Genomic DNA, 21,390 nt, shown 5'->3' on the forward strand with positions numbered 1-21,390 from the left:
TTGTTTCCTTATAAAGTATTTCAAAACTCCTTTAGAGGCATCAGTTGCCCTTGAGCAACGCAAATAAACAGGAAACTGTTCTCACTAACTGAAGATGTTGATGAAGAATGATTATTTTCTACAAAGGGTGAAGTGTATTCAAGAGTCATAAATCAAGATTATTATACAACATCACTCAGAATTTAAAGATAATTATGTCAGCATCTCAGATGCTGACAATTTTACTTCATGATTTTCAGAAGTGACAAGTGCTTTTATATGCTTGGTAAATCCTCTCTAAATGGAGCCAAAATTCTCAGCGTGGCTTGCGCTCCCTTTAAGCTACCTCAAGTGTTTTTTAGTCAAAATGCTAAAATCCTGGAAACATTTTACAGCATTGGTTAATAACTGAAATTAAAATAGCTGTGTCTTTGTAACAGTTATACAAACTTCTGAAGCTTGGACTCACAAGTAATGTTTTTGAGGTCTCTTGGCTAGAAATCTATCTAATTTAGGCATTCTCTGTAATCAGAATACATAACAAAAGTCTTCCAGATAGGCTGCTTCTAGTCTGGAAGTCTAAGAGAGGTGATGCATACCACCTCTATCCATTAAGTACTGTGGGTGTTAGATTAACTTAAAACCCTTAAGGTGACTGAAGTTTAAAGGATGGATCTGGAACTAAGAACACTTAAGATTAGAGCAGTAATCAAGCAGGCCCAAAAGCTCGAAGTTCAAATATATGCTTGGTACAGCTATACAACCATAACTTCATCACTTGGACAGTTTGTCACCTTTGCTTTATAAACTAATAGTCCATATTTACATTCTGCACTTCTTTAGGAAGATGGAGTCCGTTTCTTTTTCCCACTTGAACTGATTTCTCCAGATATCTCTTTGTTTCAGGCTTTACATTTTCAAGATCGCAGGTTTGCTGAAATGACAGTACAGAATAACTGAATTTACGACATGGTGTAAGAAACATACCAAGCATTAAAAAGGTCTGAACAGAGTTGTTCTAAAGAACACCACCATAGTAAAAAAGGAACATCCCAGATTTTAGTGTGTAGGACTTGCCAAAAACAGTTACCTTATACAACAGTATTCTTATATTGATGTAGCATGGTTTTAAAATAATTTTCTTTTACCAAGTATCCCGGCACATTTACATGCTGTCATAATGGCAAGCCCCTTTAGTTACAGTACAGCGCACTCAAAATTTTCCTGTAGAGATAGTTTTCTTACACATACTTGAAGTAAATCAGTGCTATAAGGTAACACTGTACCTTAAAACTTAGAAGGATTAAAAAACCCCAAAAGATTAGATGTGTCACTGAAGGTTATCAGATGGCATAAAATTTGAACACATACATCTTCTCTTTCATAAGAAATCAATCAGTGACAACAAATAAAATGGTATTTCTATGTCTGGTTATGCCATTACGAAGATTCTTGAATGGTCATTCCTAAAGCAATCAACATTAAGAGACAAGATACTGGTTGTAACAGACCATGGATCAGCCCTGTGAGGGTCTTCCTTCAAATGACTTCAGCATAACTGCTTAATTCAGAAACTTGCCATTTTGTTCCAAATTGAAAATAATGCTGTACACATTCTAATTTTTTTCCCCTCATCTAAAAGTGAACATTTAAAAAAAAAACATATTAACTTACAGTCCTTCTTAAAAATGAATAATCTTTTTAATTTCACCTTTAAATATGAAGCTGTTGGAATTAGCTCTGACTTGTCTTAACAACTCTCTCATCAGCTTACCTACATACAATTAATTCTTGACTAGCACCTCTGAAAAGTAAGGAGGTTGAAACATGCAAATTCTATGAAAGAGTTACACAACTGTGTACAGCTGTCAACTAATGACCTGCCAGTGCAAATTACCTCTCTTCCTTAAACAGAAAAAATAAGAGACAGGAACCTAGTCGTATTCCAAGAGAAAATAAGAAAGAATAAAAGCTCTGAAATAGATACTTTCCCAACTGTCACTTAAAAATAATCTACACAACAACACATAAACAATGCCTACTCCCACCAGTGCCCCGCAAATAGGATTACAAAAAAAAAAAAAGTATCAGTGGAAATTGTTTTTTAGAACCATGAAAGAACTTCGAATGGTTTAGCTTTGTTTTCACTCTGCAAAGAGTCACAAGTCCCAGTAGCATTGTGCTACAGCAGGACTGCTAAGCACTAGTACAATTGTGCCTAAAACTTTTGTGCATATACCAATAGTCTATACACAAGAATTTCAAGGTCCAGTGAAAAAAAATGACAACAATCACTTCACTTTCCGATAAGCTAACTTTTCTAAAGCAATAGGCACATTTAACTTAGTTTCCGATACTAATACTTCCCATGAACGATGCATGTTTTTAATTTTATCTGTTTACAGGTAATTTTTAAAAGAATCCATAGACTCATGAAAGGATGATCTAACTACTATAGGTCACCACACAGCTAAAGTCAATGGTGACTCAGCCATGTGATTGCACGGTGTACCCTTCAGCATGGCTACAATTCTTTTGCAGCACTCACCCATCTTTTTTTTTTTTTTTTTTTTTTTGGTTGGGTTTTAAAAAAAGGGTGTAAAAAGTGGAAATCTCTTTTGAGGAAGAAAGTGAGTGAAGAAAATCATGCCCTCTGTCCTCTCCAAGTCAAACCTCACATCTCCATTCTCATTTGTGATAACTGCAAAAGGCAAGCCACACAGAATATTTCCCAACACAAAGATAAAAGAATGCTATTACCCTACTCCCTACAACACTCAGGCTTCCTGCTCTGCTTCTGGCAAAGAATACTCTCTTTATGCTACCAAGCACTGCTTGGAGCATATTTATGCTAGGAGCATCAATGCTGTGATATTGAGTACAAAAATATTTGTAATGATCAGAATTTTCACATATTGTTTTTCCACAGGACAACACACAATTCCAGGGTTCTTTTTTCTGACCTAAGGCCAGTGTGACAGAAAAAACAGGACTGCAAAATGGTAGAGGTGAAAAATGCAGATATAGTCACTACATGAACATTTATATTGTGCTAACTGTGCTGCAAGGCTCAAAACCAGAATGGCTGAGAAAAAAAAATTGAGTACTCTAAACTCTATAAAAAGACACTGGTTTTATTACAGTCACAGTTAAGGACAGAGGATTGTGAAAAGTGTCACTGACTTATTCAGGTATTGTGTGGGATCTCCCAGCCCCTCCATTGGGCACATGGAACTGTCATCTCCTGGGCCCAAACCTAGCAAAGACTTTAGGCAGATGGGAATTCACAAACACTAATTTTAAGCCCTTAAATGCAATGAATATTAGCTCCTTCTAAAGCTAAGAGAAGGATTCTTTTAGGAAAAAGGAGGAAAAAACTAAGTTAGTATTCTTCATCTTTCTCTTGATGACTACACATCTCTCCATACACTTCAAAAGAAATCAATGTTAAATAGCTTCTAGTCTTAATATTAGCCTTTGTAAAGTTTATCTGCATCACAGACATGCTTAAGATAAGGGTGACACACATTCAAAAAGACCTGTCAGATCTTTAAGGATAAGCAAGCATATAAACCCTCATAGGTGCAGGAACCAAGGGTGTTCTGTGGTCATCTCTGAATTTCAGTCTGGTCAGGATGGTCTATGTCATCCTGTGTTTCTTTGATGAACAATTTCTGCAACAGAAGCGCTAATTTCGAATATACTACACACATGAAATGTTGGAACTTTCCAAAAGTTTTAGGATGGTCATGGTTGATGATTTTATATACCATTTTGTACTTGTTTTGGACAACCATGCTACCTTATTCTACGAAGAAATCTTCAGGCAGAGTAAGAAACAAAACCTACTTAGAATATCATGAACAAAAACTGCAGCAGCTGTTTACATCAGGCTGAGTTTCCTGAGGGCATGTGGGTGGAGAAGGTTGGCAACATTCTTAAGCATGCCTCTGCTAGCCAACATGTGCAGATGTTAGGAGTAATAAAATTTAAAATTATAGTTTCACTACCAAATTCACCTTCATTCCAAGTTTCAGACCCCAAAACAAAAGTTTTCTAAAGAATAAGATCTGGAGCATATTGAACAACATAAATTTATGCAGGAATTTTTTCCCCTAATGTGTGGAGAAAAGAAAGAGACTAGATTATTTTCAGGTTTTGTTTTTTTGTTTTTTTGTTGTTTTTTTTTTTTTAATTAAATATAAAAACCTCACACATCTTCCACTACCAACAGGTTTTAAATAAAACAGAAATTAGAAAGAATACTAAACAGTTGTTAACTTAGAAAAGTGTAGTCCTTGTTAAAGGGAGCAAAAACATTCAGGATGTCACTGAGATCAAGCAGATTTAATCATCTTTTAGTGGACTGACTGTATTATAAATAACATGGGAGTGTGACAGCCCTTATTCTCCTCACCACATTTTAATCTGGCCCCTGTGCTGGATCATGAAACTGAATTCATATACCTGAACTATTAAATCCTCAGTGAAGCCATGAAAAACCTGATTTAATCAAAATGTTTTGCTGGCTCATTTAAACTGATAAAATTATTTCAGCAAAACATTTCTGGTTTTGGAAGTCTCTTTTTTTTATGGGCTCCTGGAACCGGACTTTTCACCTAAGAGTTTCTAACAAAAGGCATTAGAAATTTAGCAAAAATTAACAAGAAGTTTGTGATTTGGAAATAGCAAGAACTGATCAGTCTGGCACTATTGGCAATTTCACATCTGTTCTACAGCAAAAACTGCTACTACTTTCATAGTTATTACGAAGTTGATACATGCTCAGAGGTTGCATCTCTGGAAAACTAATACTAAAACATGCTTGCATGCTGAGGTAAGCCAAGAAAAATCTCTGAAAAAAATTAAATGGAGATTTAAGCAACTATTGTAACTGTTATGAAGCCAAGTATTGCTGCAAAGGAAAATGACGTAGGAAAGCACCAAATGAAAAAGATGTTAAAAAAAAAAAGATTCTAAGAAAGTAATACTAGGGAGTAACAGCAATCAGTTTTCACTAGCTACTATCAGAAATTCCTGTAAATTAAAAACAGATCAATACACAGATATGGCAGATTAGTCCTAAAGGTATCCATGTATACTGTACTGGAGAATGGGGAAAATCACAGCAAATAATAAATAAATATCAACCTTTTTAATTATTAGCAACAGAGCAGGGGGAAAAAAAAAATCAACATAAGGCACGGGGGGAGAGGGATAAAATCAACATAAGGCACTATCTGCCAATACACAACAGAAGGTCCTCAAAATGGGGCTATTAAATACCTCCACAAACACAGAAACACCACCACCCAGCTAGAGAAGAACACTTGAAAATATGCCTAGAAAACACAGCAATAGAAGACAATGGTATTGAAGGCATTTTAATAAGGCCCTGCAAATATTATTCTGGTTCCCAGCCAATGCTGCAAAAAGCATAGACAACAACTCCAAGAAATAGGGCTCCAATATATTATCAGCATCACAAGAAGGTTAAAAATCGATGGGGTTGAAAGAGAAGATTCACATCCAAAGCACAGCAGATAGCTTCCTTGCATTATCTTTAAATTACACTTTTGGAAAATTATTACTAAATGTCACTAGATGCATTTGAACAAAAACAAATGTTCTTCCTGTTTGAGCTACAAAATAAACTGTCTGAATGAAGAATACAAGATACTTGTAGGTGCCCAGTTAGAAGGGAAGCTAAACAGAAACACAAAAGGGATAGAAGCTAGTTTAACATACCTTTTGACTTAGTTTTATTTTGAGGCTTATGCAACATGAGGTGTATACAACGTAGCTGTCTATAATTAGCAGATCAAAAGAGGTAATTTTGGGGGGTCACTCCCAGTTATATGTTCTCATTAACTTTCATAACTTAAAACTCAACTTTAAAATTTCAGTTTCTCCACTACTTCAATAAAGCACAATTTTGGACACCAATTCAAAAGCAGTAAGCCAACCTAAATACATTGCTATATTGCCTCTTTTCTTCCTCACACATTGGTGATGCTCTGGGCAAACCAGTTCAGGGAGCTCAGCCAGCAGAAACAATATGTTTTATTTTTCCTGATGGGTTTACTTCTGCTAGCTTAGCTTCCTTGTACCAGCTCATTGGAAGATTAGACAGAAGTCAAAGCTATTGCAATGGAGAGAGAGGATATACACACCTAGACATGAGACACAAATTGTGGGAGCACCAAGTTACACTGGCTTAAGTTTTTGTGGAACCACAGCCTTTTTGTATAGCCGTGTCCCACTGGAAAGATTTGACTGGTATAGACACAGGGGAAACACACACAGTGATGGGGATCTTGAAAAGTGCTGTGGATACTAACTTCTTTAGAGAAACGTTTTTCACTGCTGGAATTTTATCTACATTTCCACAAGTTATGCAGATATCGTTGTGATTTACCTGCAAATAAACAATCTTCTGAAACACATCTTCTCGCATGCTCATCTCCACATCAAAATTAGAAAGCTTTTTGTCAGCTTCTGTACTTGCTAAGCGTACCTCTTTGTCAGGTGAGACATGCTGGGGAAAATCCAACATGCTTCTTTCCACTGTTTAAATAAAAGGCAATGAACACTTATACAAAAGGCTATAAATGCTTTAAGGATAAGGAACTTCCCCCCTTCTGATATTTATAGAAGACATAAGAAACAACCTGACACTTCAGATCAGGCTTGAAGCAAATAAAGTGATTACAGATAATATAAAAATGAACAGGTGAAAGGACAAAACCGCACACCATTATAACAAATAAACATTTTACAGACACTATGTATTACCCAAGCCTAATTATCTCATCTTCTTAATTCTACAAAATCAACTGAAAGGTGTATAAATAGAATACATAATTTTTGAAAGATGAACCATTAGTAATTGAAGACTGCCATTGTTTCATGGCTGGCACAGATGCTTCCATGTTAGCATTTAAAGTGAAAAGCTCTGAATCTTTCAAAGAGGCCCATGTGTCCTGAAGTTATCTTTACATTGTTATGAGAACGGTGTCAAATCCCCATCTTCTCTTCTGTGTTTAAGGAGAACCAATAAAGCAAAGATAGAAGATGCTGTCTATGTATTCTGAACTTCTAGAGATCAGAAGCTGAGTAATGCTACTTTTTTAGAATACACTTCTGTGATTAAGTAAATCCCTGCTTATTAAAGGAATATTGCATCTTATAATGACATTGAATAGAAATGCTAAAATAGAAATGAATCGTCATGACTTAGTTGAGTTAACTTAATTAAAACCCAATTATAATTTCACTCCCCTCCACCTTCCCAAAAGCACATTTTAGAGAAACAACATTTCTAGGATGATTTAGAGCTTTGTAATTTCATGCAATCTGAAGTTGGTTTATCAAACCCTGAGATACTCTCAGCCCTTCAGATACCTTTGGAAGGCAAACATGGGCATATGTTTCTTCTTAAAGTCCATAGGAAACTGCCCCCCAAACGCCCCGCTCCTGTCCTCATGCCAAGATGTTTCAAAATGATGAAGTGGGTTTTGGCAGCTTCCAAGTGAAATGTAAGGCCTGTGTCTTTTCAGATAATACACTTCTCTTACTGGGGGAGGTCTGTCATGTACATGTGAAAAGGACACACAGGCCTTAAAGATCCAAGGTTTTAATGGAAGTCTTACTGTGGTAATACATCCTTATCATATGCCATGGGCTGTTTCACAGGTAAGTCATGCTAATTTCACATACAGCTTTGAAGATTAGCATTAAAAGCTTACATATGACCCACTACTGCAATAACACATAAAGAAAAAAAGTACATCTTGGTAGATGCAAGTCTTGGTGGCTATGCTGAGAGGCCGATGGCCGCTATTTGCTGAATCAAACATAGATTTTCCTTCTAATTTAATTTAAACCAGAGTTTTATACCTTGGTGAAAAGGCTTACAATAATTATACCAAATACATTGGTATAATTAAAACTGAATCTGACAGGAAGCTGTCTGAGTGAAGATTACTCAGTCTTTCTGCCAGTATCAATTCCAGTCAATTCACTGGATGTGCCTAAACTGTAATTCTAAGTATGTGAAAGCCAGACTAATATTACAGTACAATCACTTGAGCTGCAGGCTGCTCTTTATTGCTAGGCAAAGACTTTGTTCCAAGCCACGCTGGCTGTTTTCAGCGCTTCTATTGCTACTGCAGATTTTTTTAGAGGATTTAAGAGAACTTGACATTTTATTACACTGACTACTTTTTGAGGATCATGCAGTCACCATCTGATAGGTTTTCCAAAACAGAGCTACCCAAGACACACTTTTATTTTTCTTATCTCCTCTGACTGACAATTATTAACAAATTAACTGAATGACCTGTGTTTGACCATTAAACTCCAGCCATGTATTGGTAGGTCTTGATAATTCATCCAGAACAATCTAGATATGACTGCATGACCAATACCTCTCCCTGGATTCTTCAAGGCCTTGAAGGCCATAATATAAAAGTGAGCAAGTAAAGCAGTCTTCCCCCATTCTCAACCCTCACATTTTCTCCAGTAGGAGCTTATCAACCTTTCCGTTGTTCCATTTGACTTGCTTGTCTCAGATTCTGCAGCGTCTGAAAAAAACACTGCGTATCAGGTTTGTACACACCACAGATTCTGTAGTCTACACTGTTGCACACTGTGCCCTAGCGGTTGTACACAGCTGGAAAAGAAAAATGTAACTGTGTGGAGCTTCACATGCAAAAAGAAAATAGGTGACCAATGCAGTTCTCTGGATGCGTCAAAGCAGTCAACAGCACAGTTTTGCTAATCCTTGTTTTTGTCTCTAGAATAAAGCAGCAGGACTTTGTAGCTGATCATGTTATATATTGCTGAGAGGTCCTGAAAGGTTATTATGACCAGAGGACCCTTGAGAGGTCCCTACACATTCTACATGAGAACTGCATGGATCAGAACTGCAAGCAAAAACTATCTTTTCTCAATGTTTCTTTAAGTGCAGATGAAATGCCCTATAGAAAGAATCACAGAAAGCGTACACTAACCTGCATATTCCACCTCTATATCTGCCAAGGCCCGTACAGTATTTTCATGTGTTACTTCTGCAATATCAAGCATCCCGACACTGTCATATACATGCTTTGTCTTCCTGATTAGTTCTTCTGTTCTTGTTCTAATTTGCTCTGGTGACAGGTCCCATCTCAAAAGGTTTTGGCCTGCTGCTATGTATGAAGAAGCCTTGAGCTGGCTAGTAATTTCTGCTCCTAATGTCATTGTCAACACAAGCCGTGGCCCAACGGACCTGAAAGTATAAAAATTATCTTTGCATAGCAATTTTCTAGTTCAAGAGGTAGTTTACAGTAAACATTAAAAAAAAAAAAGGCAAGAGACCTTTAATTACAGAATATTTTTAGAAGCAAGAACAAAGTCCTTTTTAGAGCCATAACTTGTTCAGCAGGACCATACACAGCCGTTACCCTTATCAATTAAGTCTATTTAAATAAATCAGATGTCTATCAATTAAGTCTATTTAAATAAATCAGATGTCTGTCTTGTACCTTTTCTATCTAGAGGATGACCAAGTCTGGACAGGGATAAAAACTTTGGTATTGACAAAACCAGACAGTAAGACTCACAGTTACTGAAACTCTACAGAAACAGACAGTATTTGCATTTTTGAAATAAGGAATAAAACCGACAGTGATTTCTAGATTATTAAGAACAAGAACTGCAAAGATGCACAAAACAAGACACACAAAAAAGTCATGTTCATTGTAACAAATAGTTTTATATTCATACAGGATGTTTACCACACAATCAGCCATGGGAGGAAAACTTCTAATTGTTACTTACCTGAAAATGTATTCCTTTAATTGTTGTGGATTTTAAACAGACAGTTTCACACTATTGCCAGAAGAGGTACGTAATTTTACTGTAATTTATGTACTATTAATCCTGATTATATAAATCAACTATATTTCAGCTTTAGCTAGCAGAAGAGTTTACATATGTAACTGATCTTACCCAATCAATGGCTGCCTTTTCACTAATCTTTTTGACATTATTAAAAAAAAAGAAAAAAGAGAGAGACTTGGAGCCATGAGGGCTTCAGAAATACAGGCTTCTACCCTCCCACCCCAACAAATGAGCACTCAACTTGGTTGTATAAAGGAGAAGGATACAGACTCAGGTAACTGACTGAAGTGGGGCTAATAGAAACCCACACAGTCAACAAGATGTCCACCTGGTCACTACATTAATAGCTCAGTTATATATGAAGTAGTTGCTGAGGCAGATAATTTGATAGTAATTAAAAGACAGCTGGCATTCAAGCAGTAAAGCTTGCTGCAATGTTTAGTATCATAGGAAGATCATATGAGCATCATAGGAGGATCTCTGGTTGGCAGAGACTTACTATCTGCCTCCCTATTTCAGTCACATAATCTAAAAAAAAAAAAATAAAAAAAAATCACATGTTGTTATGGTAATAATGACAAAATTTTCAACCATAACTAAAGAGATACAAGAACACACACAGAGCTTGCCACTAAAAGGGATGTTTACTTCACACTATTGTATACCAAATACCTTTTTCTCTAACGCTAGCCACTGTACTTGTACTAATTTTATTGCAAAACCAGTCTGGTATGTGCATAAGTGCTCAGATAGGTTTTGGCATACAATGCAGGGAGCACGCACAAAAGGATAGGCAATTTTAGCCTGAAGGAAGAACAAAGCAGAAGAGTGAAATGCCAACAATCCAAAGAGAGCTGCACACAGGACTTCTGTTTGAAGGTAAGACTTTTTGTTAAAAGGCTTACTCATCTATAGGAGGAATTCTGTAGAAATAACCTAGCCAAAACTATTTTTATGCAAGACAAAAATGAAAGACAACATTTCAGAGAATCATAGAATGGTTTGGGTTGGAAGGGACCTTAAAGATCATCAAGTTCCAACCCCCCTGCCACGGGGAGGGACACCTTCCACTAGACCAGGTTGCTCAAAGCCCCATCCAACCTGGCCTTGAACACTTCCAAGGATGAGGCATCCACAACTTCTCTGGGCAACCTGTTCCAGTGCCTCACCACCCTCACAGTAAAGAACTTCTGCCTGATATCTAATCTAAATCTACCCTCTTCCAGTTTGAAGCCATTACCCCTTGTCCTATCAGCACATGCCCTTGTAAAAAGTCCCTCTCCAGCTTTCTTGTAGGCCCCCTTTAGGTACTGGAAGGCTGCTATAAGGTCTCCCTGGAGCCTTCTCTTCTCCAGGCTGAACAACCCCAACTCTCTCAGCCTGTCTTCACAGGAGAGGTGCTCCAGCCCTCTGATCATCTTCACGGCCCTCATCTGGACTCACTTGAACAGGTCCTGTCTTTTCCTGTACTGAGGACTTGAGCTGGACGCAGTGCTCCAGGTGGAGTCTCATGAGAGCAGGGTTGAGGGGCAGAATCACCTCCCTCGACCTGCTGGTCGTGCTTCTTTTGATGCAGCCCAGTATACGGGTGGCATTTCCATCTACACTTTACATTGAGAATTTTTTTTTCCTTGCTACCACAGTTTCTTCAAATCCTCCCAAACCAGTGTGGGAGAGAGGTTTACTTTTCCCTTCTACTGGCTTACAGAAACATCAATGTCCAGCAAATTGATGATTTAACTCAAAATGAATCCTGAATAAAGAATATTCCTTCCACCTCTGTTCTGCCTCTCTGATACCAACTCAGTTCTGACATTAATGCCTTAGTAGCTTCTCCATTGGACTACTGAAACTTCGAATCTCAATTAGAAGTTTATGATAAATGAAGCTGCTTTCATGAAAGCAAAATGTTAAGTATTAGCTTTCTGAGAATGCATGTTTCCCACCTCCCAAAACCACTGAATCCTACCCTGAATCTACAAATCCTTTAAAGAACAGTACTTCATTAAGTCACAAACAGCTTCCCACTGGACTGCCCTATGTCTAGTTTTTCCACACATTGCTAGCATAGCTCTTGTACAACCTCATGGGAGCTGAAGGGGAACCTCCTCAAAAAGAGGTTCAAGGCTCTGAACTCTACACCCCACCCCTCCCCAAGAACATAAAAAAGAATATGAAATGTGCCAAATTAAGGTACAAATAAAAGTAAAATAGAATCAAAGGAAAAAAACCAGCCTGAACAACATAAAAGCTGACAACTATGCTAAAGTGCAGGCTATGAAGCAGATACCTCTTTTTTAAAGGGAACCTACAGCTTTCTGTCATTCATTACCTTGACCTAGACATGCAGAAGACACAGCCCTGTCACTGACCAACTACATATTGTCAGAAACAAACACTAAAACACTCAAAGCACCAACAGATTATATTAATTTAAGCCTGTGCAACAAGTTTAAGCAGTAATTAAAGTTGAACTGATTTCATGAACTTGAATGTAGGCTCCCCAATTACCGCAGAGCACTACTTTTAAATACCACAAAAAGACACCACCTGATTTTCTTAGTATGTTGGCTAGTTGCATTGAGGAATACACACACAAATTTGACAGTTGCATAAATGATTGCCATAAATGCCAGCAAGTTGTTGTCTATCTGTTAGAGACAGGAAAACACAGAACTGTCTGGTTTTGAAATGCTGATACTTGTATCCTCCTGCTGATACAAGGAAGCAGTCATTTATGTAGATTAACAAAGGCACTACAAACTCAGAAAGACCTGCAAGTCTTTCTAATTGCCCAAACAAAGGTGGGCCTTCAAAACCCATAATGTAACATTTCACATAAAACCAATCACTACATGCAATTCTTCAATTAACCACTTACTGATATGTGTTGTTACCTTGCCACCAGTCAATCAGATTGTACTTAGGGCCTATGTAACTAACATCAGATTAATAAAAGACAACGTACAAGCACAAGTGAAATCTTGGCAATTTATTTCATGGCTTAGTATTTCATATTGTTTCTCTACATAAAACTTTAAATAAATAAATTCCCCAAACTCCATGTATCATACTGCAATAAAATTGGTAATTTACTAACTATTAACAATGCCAAAATTAAAGATTAAATAGACTATAAAGAAACAAGAAGGAAGAGTATAGCTAAGATAGTATGACTGTTTAAAAAATGCCCTGCAACTACTCTTGACATGTTATTAGAGGGAAAATATTAAAGTAAATTGTATCACTGTGGGAAACTTCAACTTCCCAGATATAAACTGGAAAAGGCGTCCAACTGGCCTCTGTTGGCAACTTGCGCTTACCTTTTTCTTGGGTGAGTCCTATAGCATCTAATAATGTCAGTGGAATGACATATGGGGCAGACTGAAATATATTATGCATTTGTGCACTGCTTCATCCATCTAGAAGTTCAGTAGGAAAGGCACACAAGGTTTGGTTTGGACTTTCAGCTACAACAGAGTATTACAGAAGCAGCTGTTCTTACAAATTATGGTATTAATCTGCCAATCCCCAAAGCAGTAAGAATGATAATTTCTACCAAAAGCAGTGTAAGTTTAGTAACAACTTAAAGCTTAGTAGCTACTTCTAAAAGAGGATTTTTAAGAAAAAAACAAAGCTTCCAAGTTACAGACTACAATTGTTGTTATTTTTGCTAGAATGCCAGGTAATTTATTTTACCAACAAATCTGCAGTTTGATTACTTGCTGCTTCTGGAAAATATAAATTTGATTTGATTTTAGAAAGGAGAAGGACCTTTACAATACTCTGTTACAGCAATAGAGTGGCCAATATAACTGCTGCAAAGACAAAGAAAGCAATTGAATTTACAGACTGATTTTTAACTTGTGCAGTATTTTAAACGTATTAAACATTTATGTAAGCCTGGTTTTGTTTAGAAACATTTTCCGTGACTGGTACACACCAAGCAACCCTTTGTTGGCGTGTTCCATTGACGGTACTAAAAAAAAATAAGAAACCCACAATTATGAAGCAGAAGCAGCAAAGGGCAATAGCAGCTTTAGAAAATACAAAAACCTGCAAGCTTGTCCACAGTCTGGTCCTAGTACTGATAATCACTTTATAATACAGTCAAGATTTAAGCCTGCTGTCTCATTTAACTGATTACATATTGATAGCTATGAGTCCATCCAAGACTCTTTAATGGTACTTCCAGTTTGCAAATTAATCTTCACCTAAACAGTATTAGTTACAATGACAAGTATAATTTTACAGAATAAAGTGTATTAACAAGTGTATTTCTGGAAAATATATATACAGACCAGTTTACTGTACTTGCTAATAGATCTGACAGTTCCATGTAGCCACACAAAAATTGGAGTATATCAGCTTCGTGTAGGATGGAAAACTATATTCGCTGCTGACAAAAGAACGGGGATAACAGCTTCAGGGGTAAAGTGGGAGCCAAGATTTTAAAAAAGAATATAGAGAGAAAGACAGAGAGGGGCGGCATCTCAAATTCAGGTAACTTAGTCATCTTCTAGTTTTTTAATACTCTAAGGGCAAATAAATACAATCTTTTCTTGCTGTACCTTACATATACTTTAGGGGACATTCCTATGGATATAAGCAAGAGCAGATTTGCAAATCACGATGAACACAATGAACAACTTTTTCAATCAGTAATTTACTGTATAAATCTTTGTAAAAGCTGCCAATTTAAAATTAATAACAACAAGACGACCATTTTGGTCTTTCTATTTTTTGAAACAGCAGATCTGAGTTAAACAACACTTCGTAGTCTTACAGGCTGCAGGAGAAGCAGGGCTGCCTGCTGGAAGCCAGCAAGACCATATTCATCAGGTAGCCGTAATCAACACTCACAGCGTCCCAGTGTTTTGACTCCACCTAGTGGCCTTGTTAAAAAAACCAAACAAACAACAACAACAAACCCCCCAAAACTAGACATGTCCCATTAAGGCAATATAAAAACTGGCAGTTTGCCTCTGGACAATTATTTAGTACTTGAATAATATGCCATATGTTGGCATCTCTCTGAAAGTAAGACTCAAGTGCTACCAAACATATATAAATGATAGCAGACAAGCACGGTTTAACCAAAGCTTTAAAACAGTAAAGCCTCATATGGAATGGATTACTTTTTTTTTTCTTTATATGAAGAAGTTAAAAAGCATTTCAGAAACAAACCACAATGAGTATTCAGCAGCATCTAACAATGTAAGATACACTGCAGTCAGTCTCTGTTCTCAGGATGGATTTTAAGACAGAAATTTTATAGACTAAAGTCTTTGTGCTACTTAGAGATCCTTAATTCTTGCTTGAGTTTTAAATATATCTCCATATTGTTTCACTTTTGACTCACAGTTCCAGACAAGAAGTAATTGTATATTTTATAGTAAAGCAAGGACAAAATCAAGCAAAGTAAGCAGAGGACTGAGTAACCCAAAGCAAAAACATGAATGGGAGGAAAAAAAAAAAAAATCCAAGACAGAACAAGCAAAGTACAGTTAAACAGCTCAAAGCTAATCACAGGGCAGCATTACTCCGACTGAGCCAAAGAAATGAGACTATAGCCCCACAATATAAGTTATCACTTTTTCCTGCTGGACAAACACATCTGAAGTCTTTGTTACACTTCGCTTCTCAGTCCTTTCATCTGTTTGGCTCTTGACAGTGTATGGAACAGTGAATACATGCCTCGAATTCCTCGGCCATTTTCCTTAGAAAAGTGTTTGGCACAGACAGCTCTCACTATAGCAAGATGATAGCATGTTTAGTACTTCCTATTTAAAGCTCCATAACTGCCATTAGAAACTGCTTTTTTTCTCAAGATGCATTTGAAGGAATAGCAGAAAATCTAGTGCCTTTTAACACTAAACCATTAATTTTGTCACTACATCTTTCAGAAAAAAAGGATTCTCTGCAACTTAGATACTTAGATACTCTTTTAGCTCTTCAGATCAATGTGAGCAAGTAAAAAAAGCTACAAGTTATACAAACATTTTAAAATCTTTATTGATACATACATTACCCTCAGTGCTTCTTTTATGACCTTACTATCTGGCAACCAATGTCTACTGGTTTCTCTGATAGAATTAACATCAACAGCAAAGTAATTGAAAAAGGCACTCTGTGGCAACTAACACAAATCCAGACCTTAAATAGGAACTCATACATGTGCATAACATGTTACAATTTACTTACATCCTCTCCCCTTTCCCCCAGGCCCTTCCAACTTTAAACAAAAGGAATTTGGAAACTGGTCTGATTGACATTCATAAGAGGAGGTGATTTCCTCCACACAGTAATCTGGAGTGGAACACATTGAAGGGTCAGGGTACTGTTTCTGCAGAGTGTCTGATCTCTAAAATTATGGTATCCATGGTTCTAGGAAAAAAACCACCCAAACAACCAAGCAAACCCAAACCAAACCCCCAAATTACTAGGGCTGCTAAACTAGGCTTCAAACCCATTCTGTGAACTGAATCCATTCTGTGTCACAGAAAACCTCCATCACAGCACAACTTGCTTGGAGGATCTTAGGAAGAAGTTGAGAGATTTTTCAACATTTGCACACAGACTGTAAGTGTACTACACTGAACTTATTGCAGGAGGTGCTCATTAAGGTTATCTTGCTGTTTGGTTCTACCATCAGGTGAACCATGGAAACACAGTGGAAAAAATACTGCTTTTAAGGCCCTACAGTGCTCTCAGGTGCTGCTGCATAAGCATCTATCATATGTCTATCATGCCAGCAATATAAACAGCAGATAAAGTGCAAACACCACACACTATGACTGCCAGGATAGTTCAGTACTTGAAAGCAGTAAGCTAATGCATGAAAAACAGCTTGTTGACTCCAACTAAAAAAGAAGGGGTACTGCAGGCCAGAGAAAACTATTGAGGAGGGCCTGTAAACACAAAAGGTTTCTTTGATATACACCCGCAGTTAATCAGTTCAGCTTGCACCATTGAAATACTCTTTGATTTCCTACTGAATCTTAAGTTTCATACAGTCAAAGTGATGAGAAATGTTCTTTGCCATCACTAGTTAGTTAGTTGGAAAACTATGCTTTCATGGCAGATGATGACCTAATCTCTCTCACTTGCACCATTTTAAGTCACTGTTCTTCTTGGGAAAAGTGTGTTATAGCATGCTGTGATTGTTTCAATGCTTGTAAAATCCCAAACAGCGCTCTGTGCTACAGTGTGCCTGCTCAACACCACAAACTAGGCAAGCAAATGAAGCCTGCTTTCTGCTCTGGCTTTTGAGTGAATAGTGACTTAACAACACTTGAGTCCTTCCCAGGCTGGTTCCAGTCTACATGAAGGATTGTTCCAGCATGATGAGTATGGCCAAGAACTTCACTCATTTAACACTCTACAGCAGAAATAAAGTGTCTCTGTTAAAGACAGAACTCTTAGAGAAGGTATGATGAACACACACACACACACACACACAATCGTATTTTGGTCAGAGACAAGTGTAATTCCACCCATCCTCACCTTGCCTCCCTAATCTAATTACATATAACATGTACCGGAAAAGACTCTCCTCTACAGATGGAAATCTAGACTCACAAATCTATTTGAATTTTTTGAAGAAGTCACAATAGACAGAGATCAGTTAATATAATCTCTTTGATTTCCAAAGACTGCTGACCAAAAGGTCCTAAAGAGACCATGCTGCTGTATGATGAGAAGGGAGATTCTATTACGGATAAATGGTTAAAAGCTAGGAAATAAACAGAAATGGCTGCTCACTTTTCTGAATGCAACTAGGTGACCAGTGGAGCCCTGCAGGGTTCCATGCTGTGTTCTGTATTCTTTCACATATTTATACCTCATCTACAAGAAGGTGGTATTAATGAAGTGACAAAATTTACTGATGATAATGTAGTGTACTAAACACGGCCACAAAGAGATGTGAAGAATGTCACAACACTGAGTAAAGTTTAAAGCCACTAACAAGGTGAATTTCAGTCTTAATAAATGTGAAGTGACACACACTTCTGACTTTTTATACACAGTGATGAGCTGTGAGTTGATCTAACCATTCTGGAGACATAACAGTTTAACAAAAACATCAGCCAAAAAGCAGCTGAAAAGAAGGAAACGATAGGATTTAGTAAAGGTGGAGCAGAGAACAAGACACAAAGATCCATTATACCACTCCGTAATGAAGCACACACATACTACGTGCAGGTCTGATCTTCCCAACGCTTATAAACTCTCTCATCTTCTGTTTTCCCAGCTGCCAAAACATTTTCCTGTTCCATCAAGTCATCATGAGTTAGTAACAATCAGCTGCAGTGAGCAATGGACTCCATTCAAAGAACAACTAACTAGACCGGATTCTTCATACTGGACACCCCCTGCCAAAAAAGGGGGGGAAAAAAAAAGGCAGAACAGAAGAAGTACTCCAGAGATTTATGCAATCATGAAGAGGACGGACAGAATCAACAGGGATCATTTTTTCCCCTGTCGCCTCCAACATAACTCAGGAGGAGATCAAACACAGTTTTAGGAGGCAGTTTCAATATAAAAAAGGTACTACTGGACAAATTTTTGTACAAGATCATGGGACAACTGTTTTTTGTGTTGGGAAGTCCTCAATTCCTAGACTGTTCTGAAAATATAGTACTGAACGTTCATCCTATCTTACATGCTTTCTGAGGTACCTGACCCTGGCTCCTGTAAAAGAAATTACAGGCTTTTGAACTAAACCAAACCATTTAAAAGAATTTTTTCCAAGCAAGGCATTTTTTTCCTTTATAGAGAGAATGATAGAACAGGTATGTCCTCAAAAGACATTAATTGTACTGCTTAGTGTGGTCCAGCTGGTGCTCCATGGGTCAAATTCAGTCCACAAAATGCTTCTGAGCCTGACATCTTTGTCTCAGCCAGTCCAGGCAACAATTCTCTTCTGCAAACTGCAATAGACAAATTGTTCTTCTGGAGCCTGCTGTCGTTAGATAGGTGGCAGCTGTTGCTTTTGACCACAGGAAATAATTGCTGCTGCAGTACACAGAGGAGGTTGTGCAGACCACAGAGCACAGGGAAAGGGAAAAATGTTCCAAGTGTACTGTCTGGCCCTTGCCATTGGTGAGATGTTGGACCTGATAGTCTAATGAAAGCATACGCACACACTATGGTGATAAGCACGAAATAAGAAAGTGACTATAAAAGTTCTTCCTGTTTCTTTGCCTCCCAATGTCATTCTTCCTCCTGCCTCTTTCCCCTAGCTGCAGTTTCTTGCTAGTTCACCTCCTCATCGAGAGAAAAGCCAGTGTTCCGTGTTTCTTTCCAGTGATGGAAATCTAAAATTAGATCTTACATACAAATTCTAGTTTTTCCAGAGTCCATGTACATATATTTTCCTATGAAAAACCTGATTTTGAAGATTTTCAGAGAAAGACTCCAGAATTCAAGAATCCTAGAGAATTATTTCAGGACACTGAAATTATTTAAATCATTGTGTCTATTTCTGTTCAGATTTTTTTTCTATTTCTATCAATATTCTCAAAAAGCAAAGAGACTACTGCGCTTGCTTAATTGATCTGCTTCTCAGTCTGCCTTTTTCCATGCATTTTATTGAACTAAATATTAATCTTCGAATCTTCTGTATTCCAATAGGAAAAGTATTTAATTGGAAATAGTCTCTCTCCCAAAAGCTGCCTATCTTAACCAAACAAATCAAACCCTTAATGTAGTTTTATTCAACGTAAGGCATGATACTTCAAACTTGCTAAGAACTGTCATTTTTATCTCATGTTAAGATGCCCTTGGGAAAAAATAGAAGCTGAGAATCTTTCCTATTCAACATTTCTGTGACCAACTGATTAACTTTTGAAAATTAGAGGTCACTATTAGGCATTCAAGATCACTCTTTTTTGTGAAACAATTATTTGGGCACACTCAAATGATAACTGGAAAAAAAAAAATCACAATTAACAAAGTGCAGCAATCATTCCCCACTGTACTTACAACAAGTGATGAAAAAAAATTTAAATTAATACCCAACACTTTATTATTACTTAAGAAGGAGGTATCTTCAGTTTCCAAATACAACTTGCAAACAAAGATAGGCCTTTAAACTTTTTTCTAAAGAAAAAAAACCTTCCATCCTTCTTTTCGTTTCCTTCTTTTTGTTGGAGAAATCTATAGGACAAACAAGGACAATCAACACAAAACATGGAGAACAGTGAAAATCACTACACAAAAAGAATGCAAATGCATATTGGGGGAAAAAAAAAATAGTTGTGCACTTGATTCGATAACAGTAAATTTGCCAGTTCATTTACAACAGCAGGAGCCTGATGAAAAGAATTTATTCTGGATCTTATTTTCTAACTGCTAGTACCCCTCAATCCCAATTTGACCTGAACAAAGGCTGTGAAATAGAACAAAAATGGTAAGGTTTATGCAGTAGAGCACACAACTGTCATTTCTCAAAAGTCCACAAGAGGTAACCAGCTTCTTCATTCTACACTCAAATTCAGCTCCATTCTCATTACCACAACGTATTTACATTGTGACCCTCCTACTATTTCCGCATTTCCTATTAAATCTGGTCTTTTGCTTCTGTTCTTCTGCCCTCTCAATTTCTGCAGTGATGGTCATTCGCCTAGTCCATCTGGAAGTGCCTACAAGCCTTCTTCCACACTGGTTTTCTGGGTCCATTTGGAGCTAGTATTTATTACATACAGAATAATTAACCCCGTATTTTAAAACCCTTCGATAACACAGTTGTACCTATCTCACCCCTCATATAACGTGAAATAACGGCACACCTTTCTATAAAGCTATTAAAAACAGATTGCCCGGTCTCGCTTCACACACACCTTGCCGCAGAGCCCCACTGCTGTAGCCCTAGCCCTCACTCTATTGTTTTCCTGCCCATTTATCCTGCGGTACGCCTGATACTCGGTGCAAGAATTACCCAGCGGAGACCTCGCCTCACCCGCCCTGCCCACCTGGAAGTTGTACAGAACGGAGGTTATTTCAGGGAAGGCGGACTGCGGGAAACACGCCACGAGCTGAGGCAATAAACCCCACAGGCTGCAAAGTTTCCTGTCCTATTGTCTGCCTGGCCCCTTAGGGCACGCCCCGCACACCTGCAGCCCACCGCCCGCCCCACCCGGCAGGCCAGCGGCCGTTTCTCTCCTCAGAGCCGACCGGCCGCTCCCCCCTCGGCCCGGCCGCAGGGGGGTCAGCCAGGCCCCACCGCCGGCGCCGCGCCAGGACGCCCGGGCACAGCCCAGGCCGGGCTCCCGGAGGGACGAGGACCTCCCCGTCAGCCGCGGGCGTCTCGGTGCTCTCACGGCGGCTTCCAGTCAAGGCGGCCCCCACACCGGAGACGGCCCGCCGCGGCTGGCCGTGAGGCGCCCCCTTCCCCGCCGCGCCTACCTGCGAGCCGCGCCCGCGCACAGGGCCAGCATGGGGAGGGCAGTGCGAGAGGAGGAGGAGGAGGAGGGAGGAGGAAGAAGAAGAAGACGGGCTGGCTTCGCTCCCGCTGCCGCCCCG

At 38.3% G+C, this 21,390-nt stretch overlaps 2 protein-coding genes across 2 annotated transcripts in view; one reads left to right on the forward strand and one right to left on the reverse strand.

The window, feature by feature from the left end:
• Positions 1-14,203, reverse strand: part of NLN (neurolysin (metallopeptidase M3 family)) — a 36,399-nt gene extending 22,196 nt beyond the window's left edge. Inside the window, exons 1-4 of the mRNA XM_010580516.1 lie at positions 14,166-14,203; positions 8,994-9,250; positions 6,398-6,546; positions 806-913 (exon numbers count right to left, since the gene is read on the reverse strand). Of these exons, the coding sequence (XP_010578818.1) occupies positions 806-913; positions 6,398-6,546; positions 8,994-9,250; positions 14,166-14,203 (552 nt within the window). The remainder of the gene's footprint in view (positions 1-805; positions 914-6,397; positions 6,547-8,993; positions 9,251-14,165) is intronic.
• Positions 14,204-21,216: 7,013 nt separating this feature from the next.
• Positions 21,217-21,390, forward strand: part of SGTB (small glutamine-rich tetratricopeptide repeat (TPR)-containing, beta) — a 23,208-nt gene continuing 23,034 nt past the window's right edge. Inside the window, exon 1 of the mRNA XM_010580517.1 lies at positions 21,217-21,248. The gene's annotated coding sequence lies outside the window, so the exon portion shown is untranslated. The remainder of the gene's footprint in view (positions 21,249-21,390) is intronic.

The sequence above is a fragment of the Haliaeetus leucocephalus genome, unplaced genomic scaffold, assembly GCF_000737465.1.
Source record: "Haliaeetus leucocephalus isolate CR32 unplaced genomic scaffold, Haliaeetus_leucocephalus-4.0 Scaffold722, whole genome shotgun sequence".
In the NCBI taxonomy this organism is placed as follows: Eukaryota; Metazoa; Chordata; class Aves; order Accipitriformes; family Accipitridae; genus Haliaeetus; species Haliaeetus leucocephalus.